At 37.6% G+C, this 25,086-nt stretch overlaps 1 protein-coding gene across 2 annotated transcripts in view; it reads right to left on the bottom strand.

Annotated features, from left to right (window-relative positions):
* virma (vir like m6A methyltransferase associated) overlaps positions 1 to 25,086 on the bottom strand; it is a 217,896-nt gene that overhangs the window by 34,969 nt on the left and 157,841 nt on the right. For both annotated transcript variants that reach the window (XM_051935489.1, XM_051935490.1), the window contains exons 10-15: positions 18,450 to 18,604; positions 9,966 to 10,048; positions 7,739 to 7,832; positions 2,522 to 3,066; positions 969 to 1,204; positions 530 to 785 (exon numbers count right to left, since the gene is read on the bottom strand). In XM_051935489.1, coding sequence (XP_051791449.1) covers positions 530 to 785; positions 969 to 1,204; positions 2,522 to 3,066; positions 7,739 to 7,832; positions 9,966 to 10,048; positions 18,450 to 18,604 — 1,369 coding nt within the window. The remainder of the gene's footprint in view (positions 1 to 529; positions 786 to 968; positions 1,205 to 2,521; positions 3,067 to 7,738; positions 7,833 to 9,965; positions 10,049 to 18,449; positions 18,605 to 25,086) is intronic.

Genomic DNA, 25,086 nt, shown 5'->3' with positions numbered 1-25,086 from the left:
TCTGAACCTCTGCATATGTGAGTAAGGAAAATCAGCCACTATGCAACAGTGTTACCTAGCATCAAAGCATTATCTATATTAAATAATGTTTACAATTAAATAAACAGCACTACTTATCAACATAGTGAAAACTGTGATGTGAAATTACAGTATATCACTTTTAAAAGTGCATAAACATAAATATACATATACATACAAATAATTTTGTTAAGTTTAAAACATTTTTGTAAGCATTGTATCACACTTTCAGTAATAGGAAAGAAGGAATACAAAATGTTTGACTGGTACTACTGATTCCAGTTCTACAAATGTAAATCAAACCTTTAAGGAAAACACTAAGAAATAAATAAGGGAAAGAGAAACATATTTTGTACACTGAGGTGTCTTCAGGAGTATAGAGGAAACAATGTACAATACACATTTTGAATGTGCATTTATATACCCATAAAATTATTATTAGAACAGTTGAATGCATAGGCATATAAGGAGAATTTCAAACAGATATTATTGAAATATTTGATCCAAATACCTGGTCACAAAGAGACTGGATGAGGGTCACAATGAATTCTGCACAGTGCTGCTGATGAATATTGCTGTCACTTGAAAACTGCAACAGTCCTAATATATTCTGAAATAATTCGGGATATTTCTCATCTCCTTTACTGGCACAACTAATGAGATGCAAAATGGCCACTTTACAAGATCGATGTGAGGCAAGAGAATCCAAAAGTGCAAACAGACGTGTAGTTTGGGCAGAACAAACCTTTTCCTTTCCTTCAGGAGAGCTGTGAAGAAAACAGAAGCAAAAAATGGCATAAGCATCCATAATTTAGCCTAATGTAAGAAGTTATTGTTAAACCATAAATTATATACAACATGTTATGGAATATAAACAAAAGAAATTTAAAATAAAGTCTTTTTCATGAAGCACACTGTATCTTATGCTTATTCTAAGCATTAAATCTTACATTTGTATCTCTTCCATGATCAAGTCCAGTACTGTCCTCATAATAAGCAGTGCAGTTGGAGATGCCAAGTCACATAACTGAACGCACACTCGTCTTAACATATGAACCACTGGCTGACATGCTGTTCCAGAAAAGCAACACACAATCTCTTCGATTAGTTTAGCATGAACATGAAGATGCATGCTCCACAGTTTCCTTGTATTTAGTGCCACTGCAATGTCTTGTGAAGAAATGTTCTGTCAACATAATTCAACAAAAATGTAACTGTTAAATATTTAATCTTGACAACTTTATTATAGTTCAATGTTTACAAGTAATATAGGCATTCTGAATATCTGTTTATTTAAAAAAATATGCCAAGAATATGATGGTAAGCTTTGAAACACAGAATATTACCTTAGTAAGGTAAAGTTAGCTGTTATTTAAGAAAATTTAGCACAGATTTCAAAACACCCATTAATATCTCACAACAGAATAGAAAAGTAGACATAAGTACACTAGCTTAGGTAATATGCACCATTTCACATTTCATAACACTAACACTAAAGCACAAAGAGGAGAAGCTGTACAAAACCCCTAAAAAATTCTAAATCTTGTTCTTAACATAAAGGGCAAAAATACTATTTTCTTTTACTGAGCATATTTATATTTGTATGAGGTCTATGGTGGTTTCCTTTGTAAGCTGCCGTTTAAGAGACTATCACCTAATTTTATCTGTGCAACTGTCTACAGATATGACTCCAAGGATAATACAAAATGTTGTAACAACACTCTTTAAACGTTTGATGTAAGCTATATCACTATTAAAGGTACCACATACAGCATACTCGGTAACTTACGTGAATAGATATCATATAAACAAATCCATTTTTTTTTAAGTTATGAACTTATTTTGTCAATATCAAGCTAGCAGGGAGCCAGACTGCTCTTTAAAAGAATTGATTACGAGGTAGAAAACCTCCATAGAAGGGGCAGAATCAATTATTTACATAGTGACCAAACTTGAAGTCACACTATTTTCATAAAATAATAATCAGTTTATTTACATTGACTGAGATTTAAACAGTAAGTGTACAGAAAAAAATGGGGAAAAAAGCAGAAATGCTAGATTCCAAGCTAGACGGAAAAATGTAAAGCAGTGAATTTTAATAGAAGGTAGTTATTTATCTCCAATTAGCAGCTGTAATACTTTAATATTAATATATGTGGTATTCATTATTATTGTAACAACTTGCATGTTAACTAAAACCCGCATTCATAAAAATAATTAAACACAAATCATACTTTTATTAACTCCTCTGCAGCAACACTATGACTTGAAAGACAATAATATTAGCTTCACTATATAAAAATCATTCATATCAAAGCACATCCATTTAAACTTAAATATTTAATTTGATTTTAAAGAGTTACTCACAAAAATGTTTCTACAATCTCTGAGACAAAAGCTCATATTGATAGACATTCAACATGCTCAATAAGTTATTTATTAGAAAGGCTTTTGCTTTCCAAAAAACTCTAAAATACCAAAAAGTTATAAATGAAATAGTTACCTGAGTTGTTTGCATAGGAAGGGGAAGTGGCAATAGTTCAGAAAGAAGTGCAAGTCCAGAGAAAAACCCTTCTGGAGCTTTTAAAACAGAGGACAGCATCTCTTTCAGCATCAGAGACCACGTATTGTTTGCCAAAGTCTCTTCAGTGTCAGTAACTTGCTCGTTAACTCCTTGAGTAAATGTAAGTAGAATGTCAACAATGTCATTCTGTATCTTCTGTTCATCTGGATCTAAACGTCCAGAAACTGGAACTGAACACAGGATCATGTGCAGTGTAACAAGTGTACTGGGCACTCGTGTGTCTTTAAATTCAAAAGAGCCACCCCTCAACAGCTCAGTAAGCATGCACTTAAGGAGGCGCAAGGTGCACCCTGCTACAGAAAGGATCATAAGTCGTTGCAAAATGGTTCCCATGTTACCATGTAACCTCCAAGGTTGGAGTAAGATACCGTTCAGTTTCTGCAGTACTTTTATGAACGTATCTATGCCCTCAGCAGAAAACAACTGAATCATAGCAAGGTTCCATTTGAGATCCTTCTGCTGTCCTGTCATTAAAAAAAAAAAGAAGTTATACACACATAGAAATACCCAAGCTATAAAAAAATTTACTGCTTTTCAGTCTTTCTAATAATCTTTTCTATTAAAATATAGATTATCTTTGCAGTATCATTTTATCACTTTGTCCAAAATTAAATTTGTCTTCTAAGTGACATGTAACATTAGATCATCTTCTAAAAGGACAAAGAGCTACATACTACATATATTCACTCAAAAACACACAGTTATGACTGAATAATTGTCAGTGTTTATGACAGATAAAGTCAAAGGTCAAGTTTTAAATCAATTTAGAATATGAATATGAATAGAAAGTTTTTTAACTTGCATATAGCAGAAAGAAATGTGAGCAATTTTGCCAACCATGGGTAACATTCCACTATCCATAGGCCTCATGTATATACCCTGGAGATTACCTACTAAAATCTTCCTTATGGTAGAAAGGCAAAAAAGGCCTATGCACACAAAAATCAGATTTATAAAACAGTATGCATGTCATGTCTCACAGTGTGTTTATAAATCTCAAATAAGCTTAATACTATGAATGTTTGCACGCACTTTTACCTACTCTCTATCATCTCTCACCAGTAACTGTGTTACGCCTTAAAAACACCCATTTTGAAAACTCATGACTCAATCACCATAAAATCTAACTATGTTCAAACCATGGGGGAATGAAGGAAACAAAAGTTCAGTGAATGAGAACTTGAGTGTATGCTTCACCAAATACAGATACATTAGTAAAACAGACCTCAAATAAAGGGTATTTCTTCTCAGTTTTTAAGGCTACACTTCTTGCAGATATGTTATTCAATGAATTTGGCACACAGCAGTGTTAATTCTGTTGATAAAAACTAAGACAAAAAATACTTGTCAATGACATCTTTTCAGTGACAAAAATGGAACGAAAACTACATGAAAATGCACCTTTAATGACAAAAACTAAGACAAATGCTTTTAAAAACACTGTTGACAAAAACTAAACAAAACAAAAATGTTACAGAAAGACCGTGAGCGATGTGAAGCTCTTTGCACATCTATTACACATGACATTACACCTCAAATAACAAGCATGAATTCAGTGGTGCAATTTTCAAGATTTGTAAGCATGCTTGTACTTGAATAACTCTAGTTTGGGCACCATCAGGGAATCATCACGGCAGCCAGAATGCTACTCCACTCTGCTCTTCTATATCTCTGAACGTGATTCTCAGGCAAAAAAAGCGGTCAGACGTATGGACCAACATTTATTACAATGCTGACAAAAATAAAACTCAGTGTAAGCCACATGGAATGAAGCTCACAGGAAAGAACACCACAAACCTGAAGAGGGGTCTAGAGGCACGCCATCCTGAGATTTATGCTAAGGTATGTAACATTATCTAGGTCAGGGGTGGGCAAAGTCATTCCTGGAGGGCCGCAGTGGCCGCAGGTTTTTGTTTCAACCAAGTTGCTTAATTAGAATACAATCCTTGCCAATAATTACATTTCATGGCTTGTTAGTGCTTTAACTCTGCTATGTCAAGTAATTCTCATATCCTAGATTTTTTTTTCCATTCTAAGGATAACATCCAAATACTTTGAAGTGTAAAACGGATGGGTAATTATCAATCCTTCACTTTTTTCTCTTTTCTTTCCTTCCAAGTATTTAATTAAACCAAATAGTACACGATAAATACACACAGGTATAAAGGGTAACAAGCAAAATGGATAACTTCTGGTTTCTTTTGTCGTTTGCATCTCATTGCTAATAAGGAGCAATTAAAAACCACGAATGCAGCTGTTTTAAGACTTAAATAAGCAATAAGGGTTCAAAATCTTAACGAGGGAGATAACTAAAATGAAGCAGAAGTGTTTCTAGAGCAATAAGTGCTTCTTATTAAGCAATTGGGTTGGAACAAAAACCTGCATCCTCTGCGGCCCTCCAGGAATGACTTTGCCCACCCCTGATCTAGGTGGTGACTTGCCTGACGCCAATACCATTACCTCTGGCTCTCGTTCACACTACTAATACAAATACACCAAGTGCAAATCAGGAAAACATGCATATTAATGGAAAAAAAAGCCAACACACAGAAACACACAGGATTTTGCTATTACCAGTTTAATTGATCTAGGAGTTACTTAAGAAACGGATCTGTGCAGCTTTGTGAGCTGAAGCAAGTTTCAACTGTTTGGCTTGTGGTGTTATGCATATGTTACAGCAGATGAAATTACGGGGGAATTAACTGCATTTAATGCAGTGTCCTACACAGTCCCAATAAAGGAACGGAAGCTTTGCAATCATTCTTTGATTGTAATGAGAACATCTACACTCGTTCGTCCGTACATCCAACCATTTTGTAACTGCCGGATACAGCTCAGGGTTGCAGATAAAACCATCTTGCACACATCCATTTACACTTACGGGAACAGTGACAGTGACAACAACAGCTGTAGCAATTAAACATCGAGGCAAGTTTCAAACGAGGTGGCTGTTTGGCTTGTCTAAATCACTGATGAAACGCAGTAGCTGCTCCATTTGATAATAATAACATTAAATGTATTTAGGATTTCAGTCCTTGAAATGCTTGAAGCGCATCTCTTAATTAAGACGATATGTACATGTAGAGTACGGCAAAACAGCTCTGCTTCATTACTGAATACAAATCTGAAGACACTATATTTGTGTAACTTGATTGGTTTTTCGAGAGCAAACTAATGTTAATGAGAATAACCCTTAAAATGTGAAGAACGCAGTAAAAACACTTATGTTACATAGTAGAATGGTACGTTAGTGAATGTAATGCAGTCTCTCAGTTACGATTAATTAACTACAAGTAACTTTTGTAATTGTGGATTTACACACAGGCTAAGCAATAACAAGTCTGATCACTCATGTCAGACATTTTGGAAACAGCACAGCAATGGTTCTTTTACAAGAGTTCTGAAATACTGTACTATAAAATACTGTATATCATAGAAAAAATAAAAGTTACTCTTTAGTAAGTTTTACAAGCTAATTGTGTAAATGTAAATCTTACCATAGAAAATGTTGCAAACCTACCTGAATGATTCTCTGACAAACCAGATTTTAAAAGTTATTTGTCACAAAAACAGCTTTTAAAGGGTATGTTTAAACATAAATATATTAAATTATTTTGGAATTCACTAATTCAATAGTACAGTTATATTAATGTTTGAATTTCAATTTTTAGTATTATTTTAAGCAGTATTTTTAGTTGCTGGAAAAAAAATAGGAGAATAAATTTAAAATGTGCACATGTTCAGAAAAATCACATAGTCCATGATGATCTCATTCTTTATAAACCCAATGTTGAAATGAAATGTGTGTTGCTTGGTCCAGCCTTTTTTGGTAAAATCTTATAGGCATGTTGAAGGCCAGAAAACAGTGATGACAGACCAGAGTTGCCATTATCCGACAAAAACCTATTGGAGTAAATCCTTTCTATACCTACTCTTCATTTTATGTTGAATAATCACTACAAGTGGTTTGGCTCCTTAGTGTACATGTTACTATATTAGTTTAGAGGTACAGTATATTTTGTGCATATTCATGTTTAAATAAGAAATCCATCTGATTTTGAATTTTGACTAATTTACTTTTACTTTCAACCTGAATATGGTGTACACAATATGTTCCCCTTTTACACAACGGAAAAGGCTCCTTTCAGCAAAACTGAATTTCTGTAGTCAATAAGAGTGACGGAAGCATACGTCTGGTTCTTATACCGTGCCTGTACAAAATGCAGTGTGTTGGTCTAAACAAATCTCCATTACACATCACACATAACCCTGTCAGAAAGTATTTAAAAAACTAAAATGTGATTTCTGCCTCTTAGAGGAAGCAAATAATTAATAGAAAACTGCAACCAAATATTGAGCTTATGCATACAATTTCTAACTTTTAAAATAAAAAGTTCTTACTTAGACACAATTAAGCTACATAGACAAACAAACCTAAAGACATGTTTATTATCATTTAAATATTATTAATGGTATTTGTGACCATTTTTGTAATATTGATTGATTTATAAGCCATTTTAGATATCCTAGAGCTCTCCTCTTTTAGTTGTATGGTGACCTGGAGCTTACATTACCGAGCCAACATGTAGAAATCACACAATCTCAGTTCAGTTACAGGTTTACAATAACAGGGCTAAGAATGGATGAATGACATCAGAATGTGACTACTGCATCATTGAAACACGTAAAAAAAATTTTGATTTTCGGTTCACTTCACTGTGCTTCTGTTTGGTGTTGGTAAAATGCCAAAACCAAAAGTTTGTGTAGGATTGTCAGATGGATGAAACTTTCTGTAACATTAGGGCAATTTCTGTGCCATTAGTTGTGCTTTATAAATCCATTGTGTAAGAAACTGCTTACAAACATTCCTGAGCATAAGCAAGTTTTATTCATGAGGCCACAGGGGTGTAAATTAAGTAATCCCAAATCTTAAAATTTAAAAATGAGTGAATCCTGCATAAAGCTGTAGTTTTATGAGTTTGTGTACATTAGCCTGAGAGAAGCCAAAAGAAAATCACAAAATATTGTAAGTTTTTCCAACTAATCACCTCATATTTTAAAGTGCTTTGATTTGTAAAATGTATGCAAACATGCATAATATGAGCAGTATTATACTTAAAATCATTTGTCTCCAACCTTCAATCGCTGGTGGTGGACAGGTAATGTGACAAAGAACACGGAGAGCAGTCATCAGTCCAGCTCCTTCCAGAGTTAACAAATTATCCAGATTCTAAGGAAGGGAAAGTAATGGCACACACTTAATTAGGTCCAAGAAAGTTATTAACAAATACCATAGTACTAAATATGTCTCCTTTGTTACAAACATTTAATATCACCTTGGAGTTGTCAGGTGTGTAATAATCTAGTTTATGAATTAAATAAAAAACAATTAAAGGCCTTAAACTCTTTTCAAACTGAATTTTGGCACATGATATTAACAAAACTTATTCAATCACACAAAGGTTTCCAATGCAATAAATGGAAGTTGTGCCTGGCAAGACGTATTTTGATACACTGAAGTACACACTCAAATCATGAACTGTTAATAGCCAGACAGTGAACTTCTCAAAAGGGGTTTTGAACTTACTGCAAAGCTCTACTACAGAGAAATACAAGCCAAAGGGTGTATTTTTGTTTACCAGTGCTCTGTACAAAATAAAACAAAAAGATGTTCTATATACTATATATTCAATTATGCATTTTTTAAATAACCCAGTGTTACCACTAAATTATTGTGTGGTCCCAAAACTTGAAACTTATAATAGCCCATAAGTTCACGGTGCTCTAAAACAAAAAGAGTTTGGAGATTTCATATAATTTATAGTACCTAAGCAAATTAATCAAGAAAAAAGAAGTAAGGTAGCATTTAGGAATGTTTATTTTCCTACAAAATTAATTAATTTTAGCAGCTAATAATCTGTTTTTTTTTACAGATCTGTCTTGTGATGGATTTTATTAAATAAGCACCTTCTAACAGAGTAGGATTTTCTTTTGTGCCGGAGGCTGGACCTAGTTTAATTTTTCCTTATTAAAAAAAGTTATACCTTGTTGATTCATTTAAAACCTCCAAGAATTTAAATGAAACACAGTATTAAAATGGCATTATGATAAAAAGCATACAATGAGTATTCAGGTTTTTAATTTTACTCAATTTTTGTTTTGGAAAAATTAATGCAACAAACCTTTTAATATATAAACAAGTAATAAAATTCGACACAATAGCTTAGTCTATATTGCATATAACCTATTTTCATTTGGTATATAATTTGCCAGTGGGATTCAAAAACAGGGACGTTATCTTTGAAACTCTGTAACTGGTACCACCAAACTGGATAAAAATAAGCTGAAGCAAACTATGTAGTTCATATTCTTAAGTATACATCAAACAAGTCTGTTTCCATTAACTGCTGGCAAGGAGTTCCAAGTGTTGAAAACCTTCTTAACTTCCAAGGCAAATTAGATATGGAACTTCAATTATTACTAAAAAATCTTCAGAATGACTGACTGCCTACTGAAAACCTGCTTCAGAAATCCATTATTATATAGATAATATATCAGAAAACGTTCAGCCAAAAGGCAAAGAACTTTGCAAAATACATGTAAATCTACATAGTCAATACGCACAGTTATGCTTACTTCACGTTTAACACTGCACAACAAAAAAATGACAGATTGATTATTGAGAATGTGATTACTTTTCGTGTGAAAACTAAAAAATAAAATGTGCAGAATCAAAAAAAAAAAAGTTAATTTCTCTATTTGATCATGATGGCAACAATTATTTCTATAGAATGTTTTTAGAGAAAATACGTAGCTCAAAGTGTTTTATAAAATGTTAAGGAAAAATTGCAATTACAAAGGATAAATCTATCTATTATAAAAAGAAATCCTGTCCTGGAAGGCAAAAAGCAAGTCTACGATATGTGATCTTCTCGTAAGACATTTTAAAGACCCGCGAGACCAAAGACACGCCCTACTTACAATCTACCTGTGAGACCAAAGACATACCCTACTTACAATCTATCAAATAGGACAATAGGCAGCAAAACATTCAGTCTTGTGAAGGATTTGAGCACACACAGATCTAGGGCTCTCAGCGCATATAAAGCGTATAAGGTATGTTATAAATTAAATGTCGACATCTAAGCGAAGAAGAAAGTGCTTAGTACTTGATGTACTTAGTATTTAGGATAGTTAAACAACATAGGGGAAAACACACTATAATAGGCAAACGACAGAAGGCCATCTAATAATAATGCTACCTATGAATGCTGAATTGTTTAATAATACCAGTGAGGCATACAAACAAACAAACGAGTGGAAACATAAAAGTTTTTCAGCTAAATCTAGAAATTTTACAAACCTGTTTAATACATTCAATAAGATTTGGAATACAACTAATTTCAAAGCGGAGCTTCTCCAGAGGTTCCAGCCATTTACTGAGCTCTGATGGAAAAAAAGAAAGAAAGAAAGAAATTTAACTTTAAAATCTATGAAGACAGAAGTACATTTAAAACTTAAATTAGTTTTATGAAAGAAGGCATTTTGATTTTTTCTCCACTGCTTCACTTCTTTGCACCAGGAAATGCACTTAAAGGGTTAAGTGGGGTTTATGCACCTTAACATGACCATAATATTCTAACTGTGAATACTGGTTACCATTAGATATATCCCTGTACCATCTGCTTCTGCAACTCCTATTTTACATCAATAAACAATGTGATGTACTTGTGGCAGTCAAGCAGGAGGAACTGTTGCACTTGTCAGGTGAAAACAGACCTCTAAGAACAGCTTTTGCGTACTCTACTGTTAATAGAGAAATATAGAAGAATATTCTTATGCTCCTTTGCATTTACTTGTGTTATGTTTTTCTATGTCCCATATCTCAAATGCATCTTTGTGGGGAAAAAGAAATGTAGATTGTGGTGGTTTTCCACCACATTTCAACGTTCCTCGGGGCCTTACTTAGACTGAAATGCTTATGTGTAAACACTATCAACTCAGCAAATTGCAGTCACTCTGGAATACCTAAATGAGCGAATCACAGTCATTTTTTTTTTAGAGTGGTTAACACTAGAATTGCTGAAGCCTAAAAAAATATTTATAATGCCGGGCCACCTTCAATTCCCTTGCACCTTGTCATTAGCGCCTTTGTTCTGCAAATATGTCAATCAGCACTGGCAGCAGGCGGCTTGCTCACCCATCCCCCACCGATGAAGCTGAAGTCGGACACAAAATTCTCACAGCTGAAGTCTATGTATCTTGGAGTTAGGTGTCTGGAATTGTATAGGGTAAATATTACTTTGTTATTTGGAATACATTCCTTTTAATTTGTGTTCTGTGTCTACAATGATCTGTGTAAATGTAGGATGACAGTAAATGCGAGGCAAGAAATGTGGAACACATGAATAAAACAGAAACCTTTTTCATGTTATAGTAATAATGACAAAATGTTGACGTGAAATGCATGATGTGTGAAGACTGAAGTCCAAATATCAAATAAAACACATTCCCCAAAAGTATAACAAAACAAGTATGCTTTTATTCAAGAACATAACCAAAGAAACAAATTGTTTAATTTACATGTTGCTGTTAAATATGTAAAAACTGAAGCCCAAATATCAATCAATATGAAGTAGATATGTCTGCTTGACTGGTGCAGAAGTAAGAACGGCTGTTTCATAATCAAGAGGCTGCGGGTTTGATCCCATGTCCTCCCCGCATTTGCTGTTTTAAGTAGTGAGCTACTTTATTTTTATTTACTTTTATTATTACTATAATAAAAACACACACTTGATTTGAGTCTGTAACAGCCACTGTAAATTTATGGTACTTGTAAAAGATATCGCTGAAGGGATATAAGCAGACACACAAATGCTGGTGAAGATATCACAAGGTTAATTTTGGTTTAATTATTATTTATTTTCTATCAGAAGTTGAACATGATAAATGTACTGTAGAACTGTAGTTCAAATAAATAAAATAGGTACCATACACAATATATAATAAACTAAAATCTTAATTCTGATCAGTCAAAAGCTTGAAGTGTTACAGGAAAACACAAAGAAAATGCACAACTAAATTATCTGGTCTAATCCAAATAAATTAAACAATGTAATACAAAATAAAGCCTCAATTCTGACCAGTCAAAAGCTTTCAAGTTTTACGGATGAACACACAAAATTTGTTGGCCAACCCCAACTAAAATAAAATCTTAATTCTAAAATTCAAAAATCTTTAATCTAAAACTAAAATATTAAAGCTTCCATGCTTTACAGGAGAACTTGTTTAGTTTGTTACAAATAAATAAATTAGGTGTTAAAACAAAATAAAATCTCAAAAAAACTACATCCCGAGTTGTCTGTCAAAACATGGATGGAATGAGTTCTATAGACTTGAATCGACCATGATGATATAGAGGAAAAGTTGAAAAGTTAATTCATGATAATTATCTTTACCGCCCAGCCATATTTATCTACAATATACATATATCTATCTATCTATATCTATATATATATATATATATCTATATTATATATATCTATATTATATATATATATATATATATATATATATATATATATATATATATATATATATATATATATATATATATATTACACACACACACGCATATACATATACATACAGTGGAACCTCGGTTTGCGAGCATAATTTGTTCCGGAAACGTGCTCATAGTCCAAAGCACTCGTATATCAAAGTGAATTTCCCCATAAGAAATAATGGAAACTCAGATGATTTGTTCCACAACCCAAAACTATTCATATAAAAATGATTAATACAAAATATAAAGTAAAATACATAAAACAAATTAACCTGCACTTTACCTTTGAAAAGAGTCATGGCTGGTGTGAGTGAGTTTCTAAACTCTTGTGGGATTCCACCCAACGGGATAACACGCGGAAGAGCGTCCCAAAGCAAACGCAGTCTCCCAGCGCTGTAGCAGTTCGCCGTAAAAGCGAATCCGAAAAGATTGCAGACATGCTATAAGCGCCTGCCATCGATGGGTGATACAAGGAACAAGGAACATTATAAATGCGCAGGGCCCTGCCTGACTGCTGTGACTGTTTTAAGCTGAATAAAGCTGGTGTTGCTAAAATACTGAGACTCAGCTTTGTGTTTTAGTGTGCAAGATGGGGACTCACATGTCACAGCACACACGTGCGCACACACGAGCGTGCGCGTGCACACACACGAGCACACACACATACACACACACAAGTGCGCGCGCACGCACAGTCACAATGCTAATGCTGTAGTAAACAGTATACGCTCGTATGGATGTTTACTATGAGTGAGGCACGCCGACTCAGACGGAGAATAGGAGACGATTGCCCACAATCCCACAGCGAGAGAGAGAAGAACCATCAGCTCAGTTGTGATTACATGATGCTCAGCAGACAAAGAGTATACATACTACTTGTACTGCAAGACCTCGCTCATTTATCAAGTCAAAATTTATTAAAAATTTTTGCTCGTCTTGCAAAACACTCATAAACCAAGTTACTCGCAAACTGAGGTTCCACTGTATATCTATATCTATCTATATTTATATATATATATATATATATATATATATCTATATTTATATATATACAGTGGTGTGAAAAACTATTTGCCCCCTTCCTGATTTCTTATTCTTTTGCATGTTTGTCACACAAAATGTTTCTGATCATCAAACACATTTAACCATTAGTCAAATATAACACAAGTAAACACAAAATGCAGTTTTTAAATGATGGTTTTTATTATTTAGGGAGAAAAAAAATCCAAACCTACATGGCCTGTGTGAAAAAGTAATTGCCCCCTTGTTAAAAAATAACCTAACTGTGGTGTATCACACCTGAGTTCAATTTCCGTAGCCACCCCCAGGCCTGATTACTGCCACACCTGTTTCAATCAAGAAATCACTTAAATAGGAGCTGCCTGACACAGAGAAGTAGACCAAAAGCACCTCAAAAGCTAGACATCATGCCAAGATCCAAAGAAATTCAGGAACAAATGAGAACAGAAGTAATTGAGATCTATCAGTCTGGTAAAGGTTATAAAGCCATTTCTAAAGCTTTGGGACTCCAGCGAACCACAGTGAGAGCCATTATCCACAAATGGCAAAAACATGGAACAGTGGTGAACCTTCCCAGGAGTGGCCGGCCGACCAAAATTACCCCAAGAGCCCAGAGACGACTCATCCGAGAGGTCACAAAAGACCCCAGGACAACGTCTAAAGAACTGCAGGCCTCACTTGCCTCAATTAAGGTCAGTGTTCACGACTCCACCATAAGAAAGAGACTGGGCAAAAACGGCCTGCATGGCAGATTTCCAAGATGCAAACCACTGTTAAGCAAAAAGAACATTAGGGCTCGTCTCAATTTTGCTAAGAAACATCTCAATGATTGCCAAGACTTTTGGGAAAATACCTTGTGGACTGATGAGTCAAAAGTTGAACTTTTTGGAAGGCAAATGTCCCGTTACATCTGGCGTAAAAGGAACACAGCATTTCAGAAAAAGAACATCATACCAACAGTAAAATATGGTGGTGGTAGTGTGATGGTCTGGGGTTGTTTTGCTGCTTCAGGACCTGGAAGGCTTGCTGTGATAGATGGAACCATGAATTCTACTGTCTACCAAAAAATCCTGAAGGAGAATGTCCGGCCATCTGTTCGTCAACTCAAGCTGAAGCGATCTTGGGTGCTGCAACAGGACAACGACCCAAAACACACCAGCAAATCCACCTCTGAATGGCTGAAGAAAAACAAAATGAAGACTTTGGAGTGGCCTAGTCAAAGTCCTGACCTGAATCCAATTGAGATGCTATGGCATGACCTTAAAAAGGCAGTTCATGCTAGAAAACCCTCAAATAAAGCTGAATTACAACAATTTTGCAAAGATGAGTGGGCCAAAATTCCTCCAGAGCGCTGTAAAAGACTCATTGCAAGTTATCGCAAACGCTTGATTGCAGTTATTGCTGCTAAGGGTGGCCCAACCAGTTATTAGGTTCAGGGGGCAATTACTTTTTCACACAGGGCCATGTAGGTTTGGATTTTTTTTTCTCCCTAAATAATAAAAACCACCATTTACAAACTGCATTTTGTGTTTACTTGTGTTATATTTGACTAATGGTTAAATGTGTTTGATGATCAGAAACATTTTGTGTGACAAACATGCAAAAGAATAAGAAATCAGGAAGGGGGCAAATAGTTTTTCACACCACTGTATATATATATCTATCTATATTTATATATATATATATATATATATATATATATATATATATATATATATATATATATATATATATATACACACACACACACACACACACACACAGTACTGTGCAAAAGTTTTAGGAAGGTGTGAAAATATGCTGTAAACAAAGAATGCTTTCAGAAATATAAATAATGATTGTTTATTGTTATCAAGTTACAAAATGCAAAGTGACCGAACAAAAGAAAAATGTAAATCAAATCAATATTTCGTGTTACTACCTTTTGCCTTCAAACCAGCATCAATTCTTATAGGTACACTTGCACAAAGTCAGGGATTTTGTAGGATTATAGTCAGGTGTGTGATCAACCAATTATACCAAACAGGTGCTAATGATCATCAATGTCACACGTAGGTTGAAACACAGTCATTGACTGAAACAGAAACAGCTGTGTAGGAGGCTTAAAACTGGGTGAGGAACAGCCAAACTCTGCTACCAAGGTGAGGTTGTGGAAGACAGTTTCATGTCATGGCAAGATTGGGCACATCAACAAGACACAAGGTAGTTATACTGCATCAGCAAGGTCTCTCCCAGACAAAGATTTCAAAGCAGACTGGTGTTTCAAGATGTGCTGTTCAAGCTCTTTTGAAGAAGCACAAAGAAATGGGCAACGTTGAGGATCGTAGACGCAGTGGTCGGCCAAGGAAACTTAGTGCAGCAGATGAAAGACACATCAAGCTTATTACCCTTCAAAATCAGAAGATGTCCAGCCGTGCCATCAGCTCAGAACTGGCAGAAACCAGTGGGACCCAGGTACACCCATCTACTGTCCGGAGAAGTCTTGCCAGAAGTGGTCTTCATGGAAGAGTTGCAGCCAAAAAGCCATACCTCCAACGTGGAAACAAGGCCAAGCGACTCAAGTATGCACGAAAACATAGGAACTGGGGTGCAGAAAAATGGCAGCAGGTGCTCTGGACTGAGGAGTCAAAATCTGAAATATTAGCTGCAGCAGAAGGCAGTATGTTCATCGAAGGGCTGGAGAGCAGTACAATAATGAGTGTCTGCAGGGAACAGTGAAGCATGGTGGAGGTTCCTTGAACGTTTGGGGCTGCATTTCTGCAAATGGAGTTGGAGATTTGGTCAGGATTAATGGTGATCTCAATGCTGAGAAATACAGGCAGATACTTATCCATCATGCAATACCATCAGGGAGACGTATGATTGGCCCCAAATTTATTCTGCAGCAAGACAACGACCCCAAACATACAGCCAAAGTCAGTAAGAACTATCTTCAGCGTAAAGAAGAACAAGAAGTCCTGGAAGTGATGGTATGGCCCCCACAGAGCCCTGATCTCAACATCATCGAGTGTGTCTGGGATTACATGAAGAGACAGAAGGATGTGAGGAAGTCTACATCCACAGAAGATCTGTGGTTAGTTCTCCCAAGATGTTTGGAACAACCTACCAGCCGAGTTCCTTCAAAAACTGTGTGCAAGTGTACCTAGAACTGATGCTGTTTTGAAGGAAAAGGGTGGTCACACCAAATATTGATTTGATTTCTCTTTTGTTCATTCACTGCATTTTGTTGATTGATGAAAATAAATTTTTTGAAAGCATTCTTTGTTTACAGCATTTTTTCACACCTGCCTAAAATTTTTGCACAGTACTATATATATATAAATAAAATCCAAAGGTCTGTCTGTATGTTTATCTGCTTTTCACATGAGAACTACTTAACGGATTTAGATCAGGTTTTTTCCTATAACTTGCTTGAACATTCCGGTTGATTTTCCAACTTCTGTTATTGCGCTAAGCATCATAGTTCACTTGCAGAACCAATATATTCACGTAAATCCGACAGAGAGGCTGTGGGCTGAGGGGAGGGGGAAGCGGGTGGGGCCCTGGTGATTGGCAGAGATATCACGGCCACATGTTTTTCTCCCTAAACGGGGGACGCTGTCCCGCCAGAGCTGAACACGATCAGATACGGTGTCAACGTTTGACGTTGGAGCGTACCTACCTTCCGCTTGCCCAGAATTACATTTTTTTTTTAATGATTTTTAAAGTTTGTCCTGTGTGATATAGTGGATCCACAGCTGAGATCAAAAAGGCCAGTTTTTTAAATAGATAACCGCCGCACTCACGGATTAAAAAGGGGGTGTGGTAGTGTGGCCGGAGTGATTCCTGGAAAGAACGGGATCGGAGGTTAAGGAAGAAGAAGGCGGCAGGAAGGAGAAAGCCGGTGCGTGAGCGAGTGAGAGAAAGCATGCTCGTTGAAGGTTGAATGCAGCTGGTAGGACAGCCCCGGGAGAGTGTTTGGCCAACTCTCGGGGAGCGGATTGAAGCAGTCGCTCCAGTTGAGTAGTTTTAAGGATCTGGAGTGACCGGCAGAGGAGATGACTTGCCATTGAAGGGAGCGGTAGTTGAGGAGGCTTTGGGCGTGTTGAGCCCCAGCGTGAGCGCCGTGGCTGCTGGGGAGGGAACCCAAGTCTTGGTCTGGCTGGAGCCTTACGTAGCCAGGGATCAGAAGGCTACCGGACCAGAATAGGAGGGAGCTGCATTTACTGGTAGGGCAATTCCTGTTTTGCAGGGCCCGTATGGGAGAAGTAGTGTAGCTGACAGTAGAAAGAAGAAAGCACCGGAGTTTTCAGACAAGACAGCTTCCAGCTATTATCGTTTTAACCTCGTTTTAAAAGGATGTACTTATTAGCTTTTAACCTCCATAGTTCACTTGTTTTAACTGATTATTTACTTAAGAACTATTTGAGACACTGCACTTATTTATTTGGACACTGTTTTGGTTTTGTTTTTAATAAAAGCACTTTGCACTTCATTGTTGATGTCTTCACTGTCTAGCTCATCAGTGACATTACTGACTATGTCGGGTTCAAGAGCTCTCCAGAAGCCTAAATGGGAGCATGGAGTAGAGCCCATATCGGCACATCCTGTTTCACTACTAGTTGGGCAGAGCTGCAGGGGACAGCTAGTATTATAATATAAAATAAACTTTGATACATTCGTATACTTCTGTGCAAGGGGAAAATTTAAATAGGCTAAAACAAAGGATTCCAGCATATAGTAAGTTGACGAATCCTAAACATATTTTTAAATAAATAAAATATGCACATGCACAAAACAAATGTCTTTTAGGGACAAACAGAAGTTCAGTTATCGTATCTGATGAGAATGCTGCCTGAAGTGAATGGTTAAGCAAAGCATTTGTCTATAGCTTTTTTTTCCCCGTCAACATAGATCCATACATGCAGTACATACAAACATACCCCAACCTTCTCAATCCATATTTGGTGTTTTGTAAGACTAGAGCTTATCCTGACAGTAATGGGTGCAAACCCTGGCACATATGAACAAAACCCTGATTTTGGCCACCTTTCATACAATATTCACAACCTTATTACACTGATACCACAATCTACCAAATTCACACCAATGGAATTATCATTATTAATAATACTTGCAAATCACCTTGCAGGCTTTCAGCAACTGAAAAACAAAAACATGTCACCTTCTTCAAATGTCATGCATTTCACACAGTCAATTAGAAAAGATATTTAAAAACAAACAGACACACAAAAAAAAAAAAAAAAATATATATATATATACCTTGAAGTTTGGGGTTATTTTCATCAGCCTTACACACCTTCAACAATGAGGAGGCAAACTGCTCCAGCATTTGTACATCATTGGAGGACTGAACCACCAACAAAATAAGCATACACGCGTAATTGTAAGTCACAGACTTCTTCAACTTTGCATCTCTGAAAGAAATATAAGAATATTTAACAACAAGGACTTTATACTTCTGCTTGATATTTTTAAATATACAACACTTTAAAAAAAGAAGTGAAATCAATGGAACATGTATATGTTTTAGAAGAATAACTTTTTGCAGTTTGTATATTATGTTGAAAGCTATGCTATTACCACCTACTAGCCTAAAAAATAACTTTAGGTCACCTGCACACACACATACATATATATATATATATATATATATATATATATATACATATATATATATATACACATATACATACATACATATATTTGCATAAAATTTAAGGCCAGTACAAAAAGTGCCAGAGAGTTGGCCGAGTCTTGGCTATCAGATGAAAACGCCATCAACAGACACTTGGACATAAATCCAGCATATGCTAACTTAAGAAAAAATGTACATAATAAATAAACTATACAAACCCCACCCCCCTTGATCATACGGACTTAGTCACCTCCAACCCCCCCCCCCCCCCCCCCCCCCCCCCCCCCCCACTTTATTTGTTGCTATATATTGCCTTTGATTCTTGTAAGTCTAAGCATTATCCTCTGATGAAGAACCCTGATAGGGGTTGAAAGCTCAGGAATAAAAACTACTTTATGATACGTGATTCATTGTTTCTCCATTTGTCGATCTCCAGCTGCATATATATATATATATATATATATATATATATATATATATATATATATATATATACACATATATATATACACATCTACACACATATATACATATTGTCACGCTTGGGTTACAAGATTGCACAGAAGACCAGAGGAAGTTGAAGAAACTCGAATTTTTATTCAAACACTGCAAACAAACATTTATCTTTTAAAACTGTTTCAAACATGCTCCTTGAAAGAGTTTACACCTCCGCTTGTCATTTAAAAGCAACCAAGGATTTCTTCTTCTTCGGAGGAATACATGCCAGGAGCACCAGAAGTCAGAGAGAGAGAGAGAAGCAGAAAATCAATTTATAACCACAGAGAGAAGTCGGCACAGGCTTTTTGACAAGGCGGAGTAGCGCGCAGGAGGCAGATTACGCAACAGAGCCGGCCAGAAGGAAAAGGAGAAATGTGAAGGTAGTCTGTTTAAGTTTCCTAGGGGTTTCCTAGGGCTTTTTCCAGGGGCATCTGTATCTTTTTGGGGGTAGGATTAGCTTCGCAGCTCACACCCCCTCCCTCAGCTTTATTCACGTTTCCCTGAATCAAGCGATTCTCCAGACCAGGTTCAAAGAGACGTGACAGCACGTCAGCATTTATGTGTTCAGACCCAGGTCGGTGTCTGACTTCAAAACTGTAAGGTTGTAATCCTAAAAACCATCTCATAAGACAGGAGTTTGTATCTTTTTGACGGTATAACCATTGAAGTGGAGCATGATCAGTTACTAATGTGAACTTCCGTCCCCATAAGTAATAGCGTAGTGCTTCTATAGCCCATTTAATTGCTAAACATTCTTTCTCAATAGTTGAATAATTGCGCTCTCTTGGGAGTAATTTCCTACTCAAGTACGTGATAGGGTGTTCTTCACCCTCAAATACCTGGGAAAGGACCGCTCCTACTCCGAATGCACTAGCGTCTGTTTGTAGAATAAAATCTTTAGAGAAATCAGGATTTCGTAGCACTGGATAAGATGACAAGGCTTTTTTTAAATCTGAAAAGGAACGTTCGCAAAGTTCTGTCCATATAATAGGTCGGTTTTTTCTTCCTTTAGTAAGCTCTGAAAGAGGAGCAGCTCTATTTGCAAAGTCAGGGATGAATCTTCTGTAGTAACCAGCTAGTCCCAGGAAAGCGCGCACCTGTTTTTGCATTTTAGGATGTGGGTAAGCAAGCACCTCCTCTATTTTCCTTAGTTGTGGACGAAGTAAACCCCTGCCCATCGAGTAACCTAGATAATGAGTCTCAGACATACCTAGTTTACATTTCTTAGGGTTAGCAGTTAATCCAGCTTGTTTCAGGTTATCAAGTACAGCTTGTAGGCGTTGTAAATGTGAATGCCAATCATTGCTGAAAATAACCACATCATCAAGATACGTCCCAGAATATTCAGAATGTGGGCGTAGTGTTTGATCCATCATTCGCTGAAAAGTTAAAGGGGCTCCATGAAGACCAAACGGGAGTCTTGTAAATTCATAAAGTCCATCAGGAGTCGTAAATGCTGCTTTCTCACAACTATTAGCCTCAAGAGGCACCTGCCAATAACCTTTTGTGAGGTCTAGTGTGGAAATATAGGTCGCCTGACCCAGTTTTTCCAAGAGTTCGTCCACCCGGGGCATTGGGTAAGCATCGAATTTAGACACCTTATTCAAGCGCCTAAAATCAATACAAAAACGAACCAAACCGTCCGGCTTGGGGACTAACACGACTGGAGAGCACCAGTCACTTTTGCTTTCACGAATCACACCTAGTTCCAGCACCTTCTTGACTTCTTCGCGCACAATATTCCTTCGTGCTTCTGGAATTCGAAATGGACGCATCTGCACCCGAACACCGGCTTCAGTTGTGATTTTATGTTGTGCTAAATTAGTGACGCCTGGTAAGTCCGAAAAAACATCAGTGTTCTGTTCTATTAAGTTTAATAATTCTGTCTTTTGTGGGTCAGTCAAATCGTTGCCAATGACAACATCAGTCTGAGAAACAGCAGTCAAGGTATTGTGAACCTGTTGTCTGTCGTGCCATTTCTTTAAGAGATTAATGTGCAAAATTTGAAATGGTTTTTGTCGACCAGGAATTCTAACCTTGTAATTTACTGGTCCCATACGCTCTTCGATAACTGCTGGGCCTTGCCATTTAGCTAGGAATTTATGTGGGTCTGACGGTATTAATACTAAAACACGATCGCCTGGTTTGAATTCACGAAGCTGACTGCGTCTATCGTATAGACGTTTTTGTGTTTCCTGTTCTCGTTGTTGATGCTCTACAGCAATAGAAGAAAGTCTGGAAATTCTTTCTTGTAAGGAAACTATTCGCTCTGCAAAACCCTCCCCAAGAGAGATTGTTTCATGACCTATCCATTCCTCTCGAACAACATCTAGGATGCCTCTTGGGTGCCTGCCAAACAACAGCTCGAAAGGACTCAAACCAGTGGATGCCTGCTGCGATTCTCGAACAGCGAACAAAACAAAAGGCAGGACAGTGTCCCAAGTTGTGGGATCATTATGAGCAACTCTTCTGATTATCTGTTTTAAGGTTTTGTTAAACCGTTCAGTCAAGCCATTAGTTTGTGGATGGTAAACGGTGGTGCACAATTTCTTAATAGCGAACCGTTTACATAATTGTTTCATCACACGAGAAGTGAAAGGTGTGCCTTGATCAGTTAAAATTTCTTTAGGAATGCCAATACGGGTAAACATCACAGAGAGAGCCTTGGCTACAGACGATGAGTTTGCCTTTTTCAAAGCAGTTACTTCTGGATATCGCGATGCATAATCAACTAAGACCAGCAAATACTGGAAACCATTTTTAGTTTTCGGCAAAGGTCCTACAATATCTAAACCCACCCTCTGAAAGGGGACATCCAAAATAGGCATAGGGCAAAGGGGAGCCCTAGGAGGCTTATGAGCAGAGATGATTTGTCAGTCAGGGCATGAAGTGCAGAACCGTTCAACATCTTTTCCCATATTTAGCCAATAAAATCGTTTCGATAATCGCTCTCTTGTTTTATCAGACCCCAGGTGTCCTCCCAAGATATGAGAGTGAGCCAGCTGTAAAAGAATTTCCCTATGTGCTTCAGGTACTACTAATTGCTCAATAAAGTCTTCCAATAGATGGTCCGAAATCACTCTGAAAATACAACCATCTTTCACCAGAAAGTGTGGTGTTTTTAGGCTCCCGTTATATCGGTCTTGGTAATAGGAATCACTGGCAGTGTAAGCCTGATTAAATGCATATTCCAACGAGCTATCAGCACGTTGCAAGCTCACAAAATCCTGCTGCTCGCTAGAACTCGGTTTGGGTTCTGAGACATTTACAATTTGAGAGGACGTGCAAGGGTCTTGGTCTTGACAATTTGAGAAATTCTCCAGGGAGTTTTCCTCCGACTCACTAGAGAGATCTGGTTCAATATCTAAATTGGGACCTAAATTGTTCCCTACTGCCACCAGTTTCCTGTCTCCCTCCCCCCGAATGGGTTTAACAGGTGAGTCGATTAGTGACTGTCGTTCAGCCATCAATATAGGAAAAAGAGCATTCCTTCTGCCTATCAGCAAAGGCCAAGGGGATGAATCAGAAATAGCAGACCACACTTTAAAGTGACGACTCTTATAAGTTACAGGAAGAAATAATGTCTCATAGTTCTTAACATCTCCATGTACACAGCGTATGTTAACAGTCTCGGTATTACTATGGTAACTGTCGTCAAGACAGTCGCGTCTGACAACACAAAGGTCACTGCCTGAGTCCAAAAACGCCGTCACCTGTCGGCCCCCCGAACTTTATAGTGAAAAATAAGCCATCTTTGTTTTTCGACGGATCCGGGATATTCGAGCAACAAACCTCTGCCACGCCAATTTCCATTGAACGGGCTGGAGACAGACGACAATCTCTCACTAAATGACCAGGCTGGTCACACCGGAAACATCTTCGCTCGCCGGCACCGAATCAACGACGTCCACGACCACAACCTCTGTCTCCGGTAGCAGGCATCTCATTTGTGGTAGCAGCAACTGCATTTCCTGGTGGTCTAGCCGACGACATCTGAAGATCAGTTGTTGAAGGATGACGAGGTACACGATCAAGTTGACGAGGATGCTCTGGGCGTTCCCTTATAGGTTTTAACACAGGATACTGAGTACCGAAGCTACCGCTTGTTTTGAAAGCGGTCTGGGAGCCTTCTAGACGTTGTGAAATAATATCTAGAGATTCAAGATTGTGACGAAGAAATTCATCTCGGATGGGTGCAGGTATTCCAAACAGCAGTACGTTCATAACAACTTTTTCAACGATGCGCTCAACTTTATCTCCCTCAAACCAGCATTGCACTTTAAGAATCAAATCTTGTATCTGAGCATGAACAGATCTGTCCATATCCAACCTCCAGTTGTAAAGTGCAAAACCTTTTGACAAAAACGTCGTGGCTTTCTTCAAGACAAGCTGATCTTTCAAAAAATCATAATCGCCAAATTTGTCGGTAGGTATATTTCGTAATGAAAGTAGTGCATCACCAGACAAAAACTGGGTGACGATAACAGCCTAATGACGTTTGTCCCATCCTAACACAGTCGCCACTTGTTCAAAAGCCAAAAGAAATAGCTCTGGGTCATCAGATGGGCCCATCTTCGACAGGACATTCTTAGCATTGTCCGGAAGAGGAGGGAGCACACGTCTAGTAACTTGCGCAGGTGCTGGTGGAGGCGGAACATACTGTTGAGGGATTGGAGAGGCTCCACGAGGCTGAATATATTGTTGGCTGTCTCTTCGTCTGACAGACGGAGGCCGGAGACTAGACGTAGGACGTTCGGAATGCAAATTATCTTCTGAATCATATGGGATAGGAACATTCTGGGCGACTTGGAAAAGGTATTCGGCTTCCGCTTGTGCTAAAGCATCCATCTGTGCAACCACTCCTGGTACAACTTGTCACGCTTGGGTTACAAGATTGCACAGAAGATGGCGTGTGGTTCGTTTATTTGATAGCATGTAGATCGGGGTAATTACATTCACGGCATTCGTAGTCTGTGTCACAATCTGATTGTATGGGTGGTTACCTACCAGGTAACGCTTGTGGTTGGCCAGCAATCTGGAGGGCACCGTGGCGGATGTTAGCAGATTGCTGGCCAACACAAGCGTTACCTGGTAGGTAACCACCCATACAATCAGATTGTGACACAGACTACGAATGCCGTGAATGTAATTACCCCGATCTACATGCTGTCAAATAAACGAACCACACGCCGTGGCGCAACGTTAGAGGCATCGCCTCTGGCGCTGACGTCCGAGGTTTGATTCCCGAGAGGGAGTGCAGTGGAGTGTGTACGCCTGATGAGCCCAGAATGAGGGCGAAACATGTGTCGCGTACTCTTTGCATTTATTTGACAGTAAACTATTTCAACCATTCTATGATCTGCTCCTCACAAACTGAGGGCACCGTGGCGGATGTTAGCAGATTGCTGGCCAACCACAAACGTTACCTGGTAGGTAACCACCCATACAATCAGATTGTGACACAGACGACGAATCCCGTGAATGTAATTACCCCGATCTACATGCTGTCTAATAAACGAACCACAAGCCGTGGAGCAACGTTAGAGGCATCGCCTCTGGCGCTGACGTCCGAGGTTCGATTCCCGAGAGGGAGTGCAGTGGAGTGTGTACGCCTGATGAGCCCAGAATGAGGGCGAAACACGTGTCGCGTACTCTTTGCATTTATTTGACAGTAAAACTATTTCAACCATATATACATACATATATATATATATAATATATATATATATAGATATATATATAATATATATATACACACACACA

Source organism: Erpetoichthys calabaricus, chromosome 13, assembly GCF_900747795.2.
Source record: "Erpetoichthys calabaricus chromosome 13, fErpCal1.3, whole genome shotgun sequence".
Classification (NCBI taxonomy): domain Eukaryota; kingdom Metazoa; phylum Chordata; class Cladistia; order Polypteriformes; family Polypteridae; genus Erpetoichthys; species Erpetoichthys calabaricus.
The sequence above is the reverse complement of the archived record's forward strand: the minus strand, read 5'-3'. Positions and strand labels throughout refer to the sequence as shown.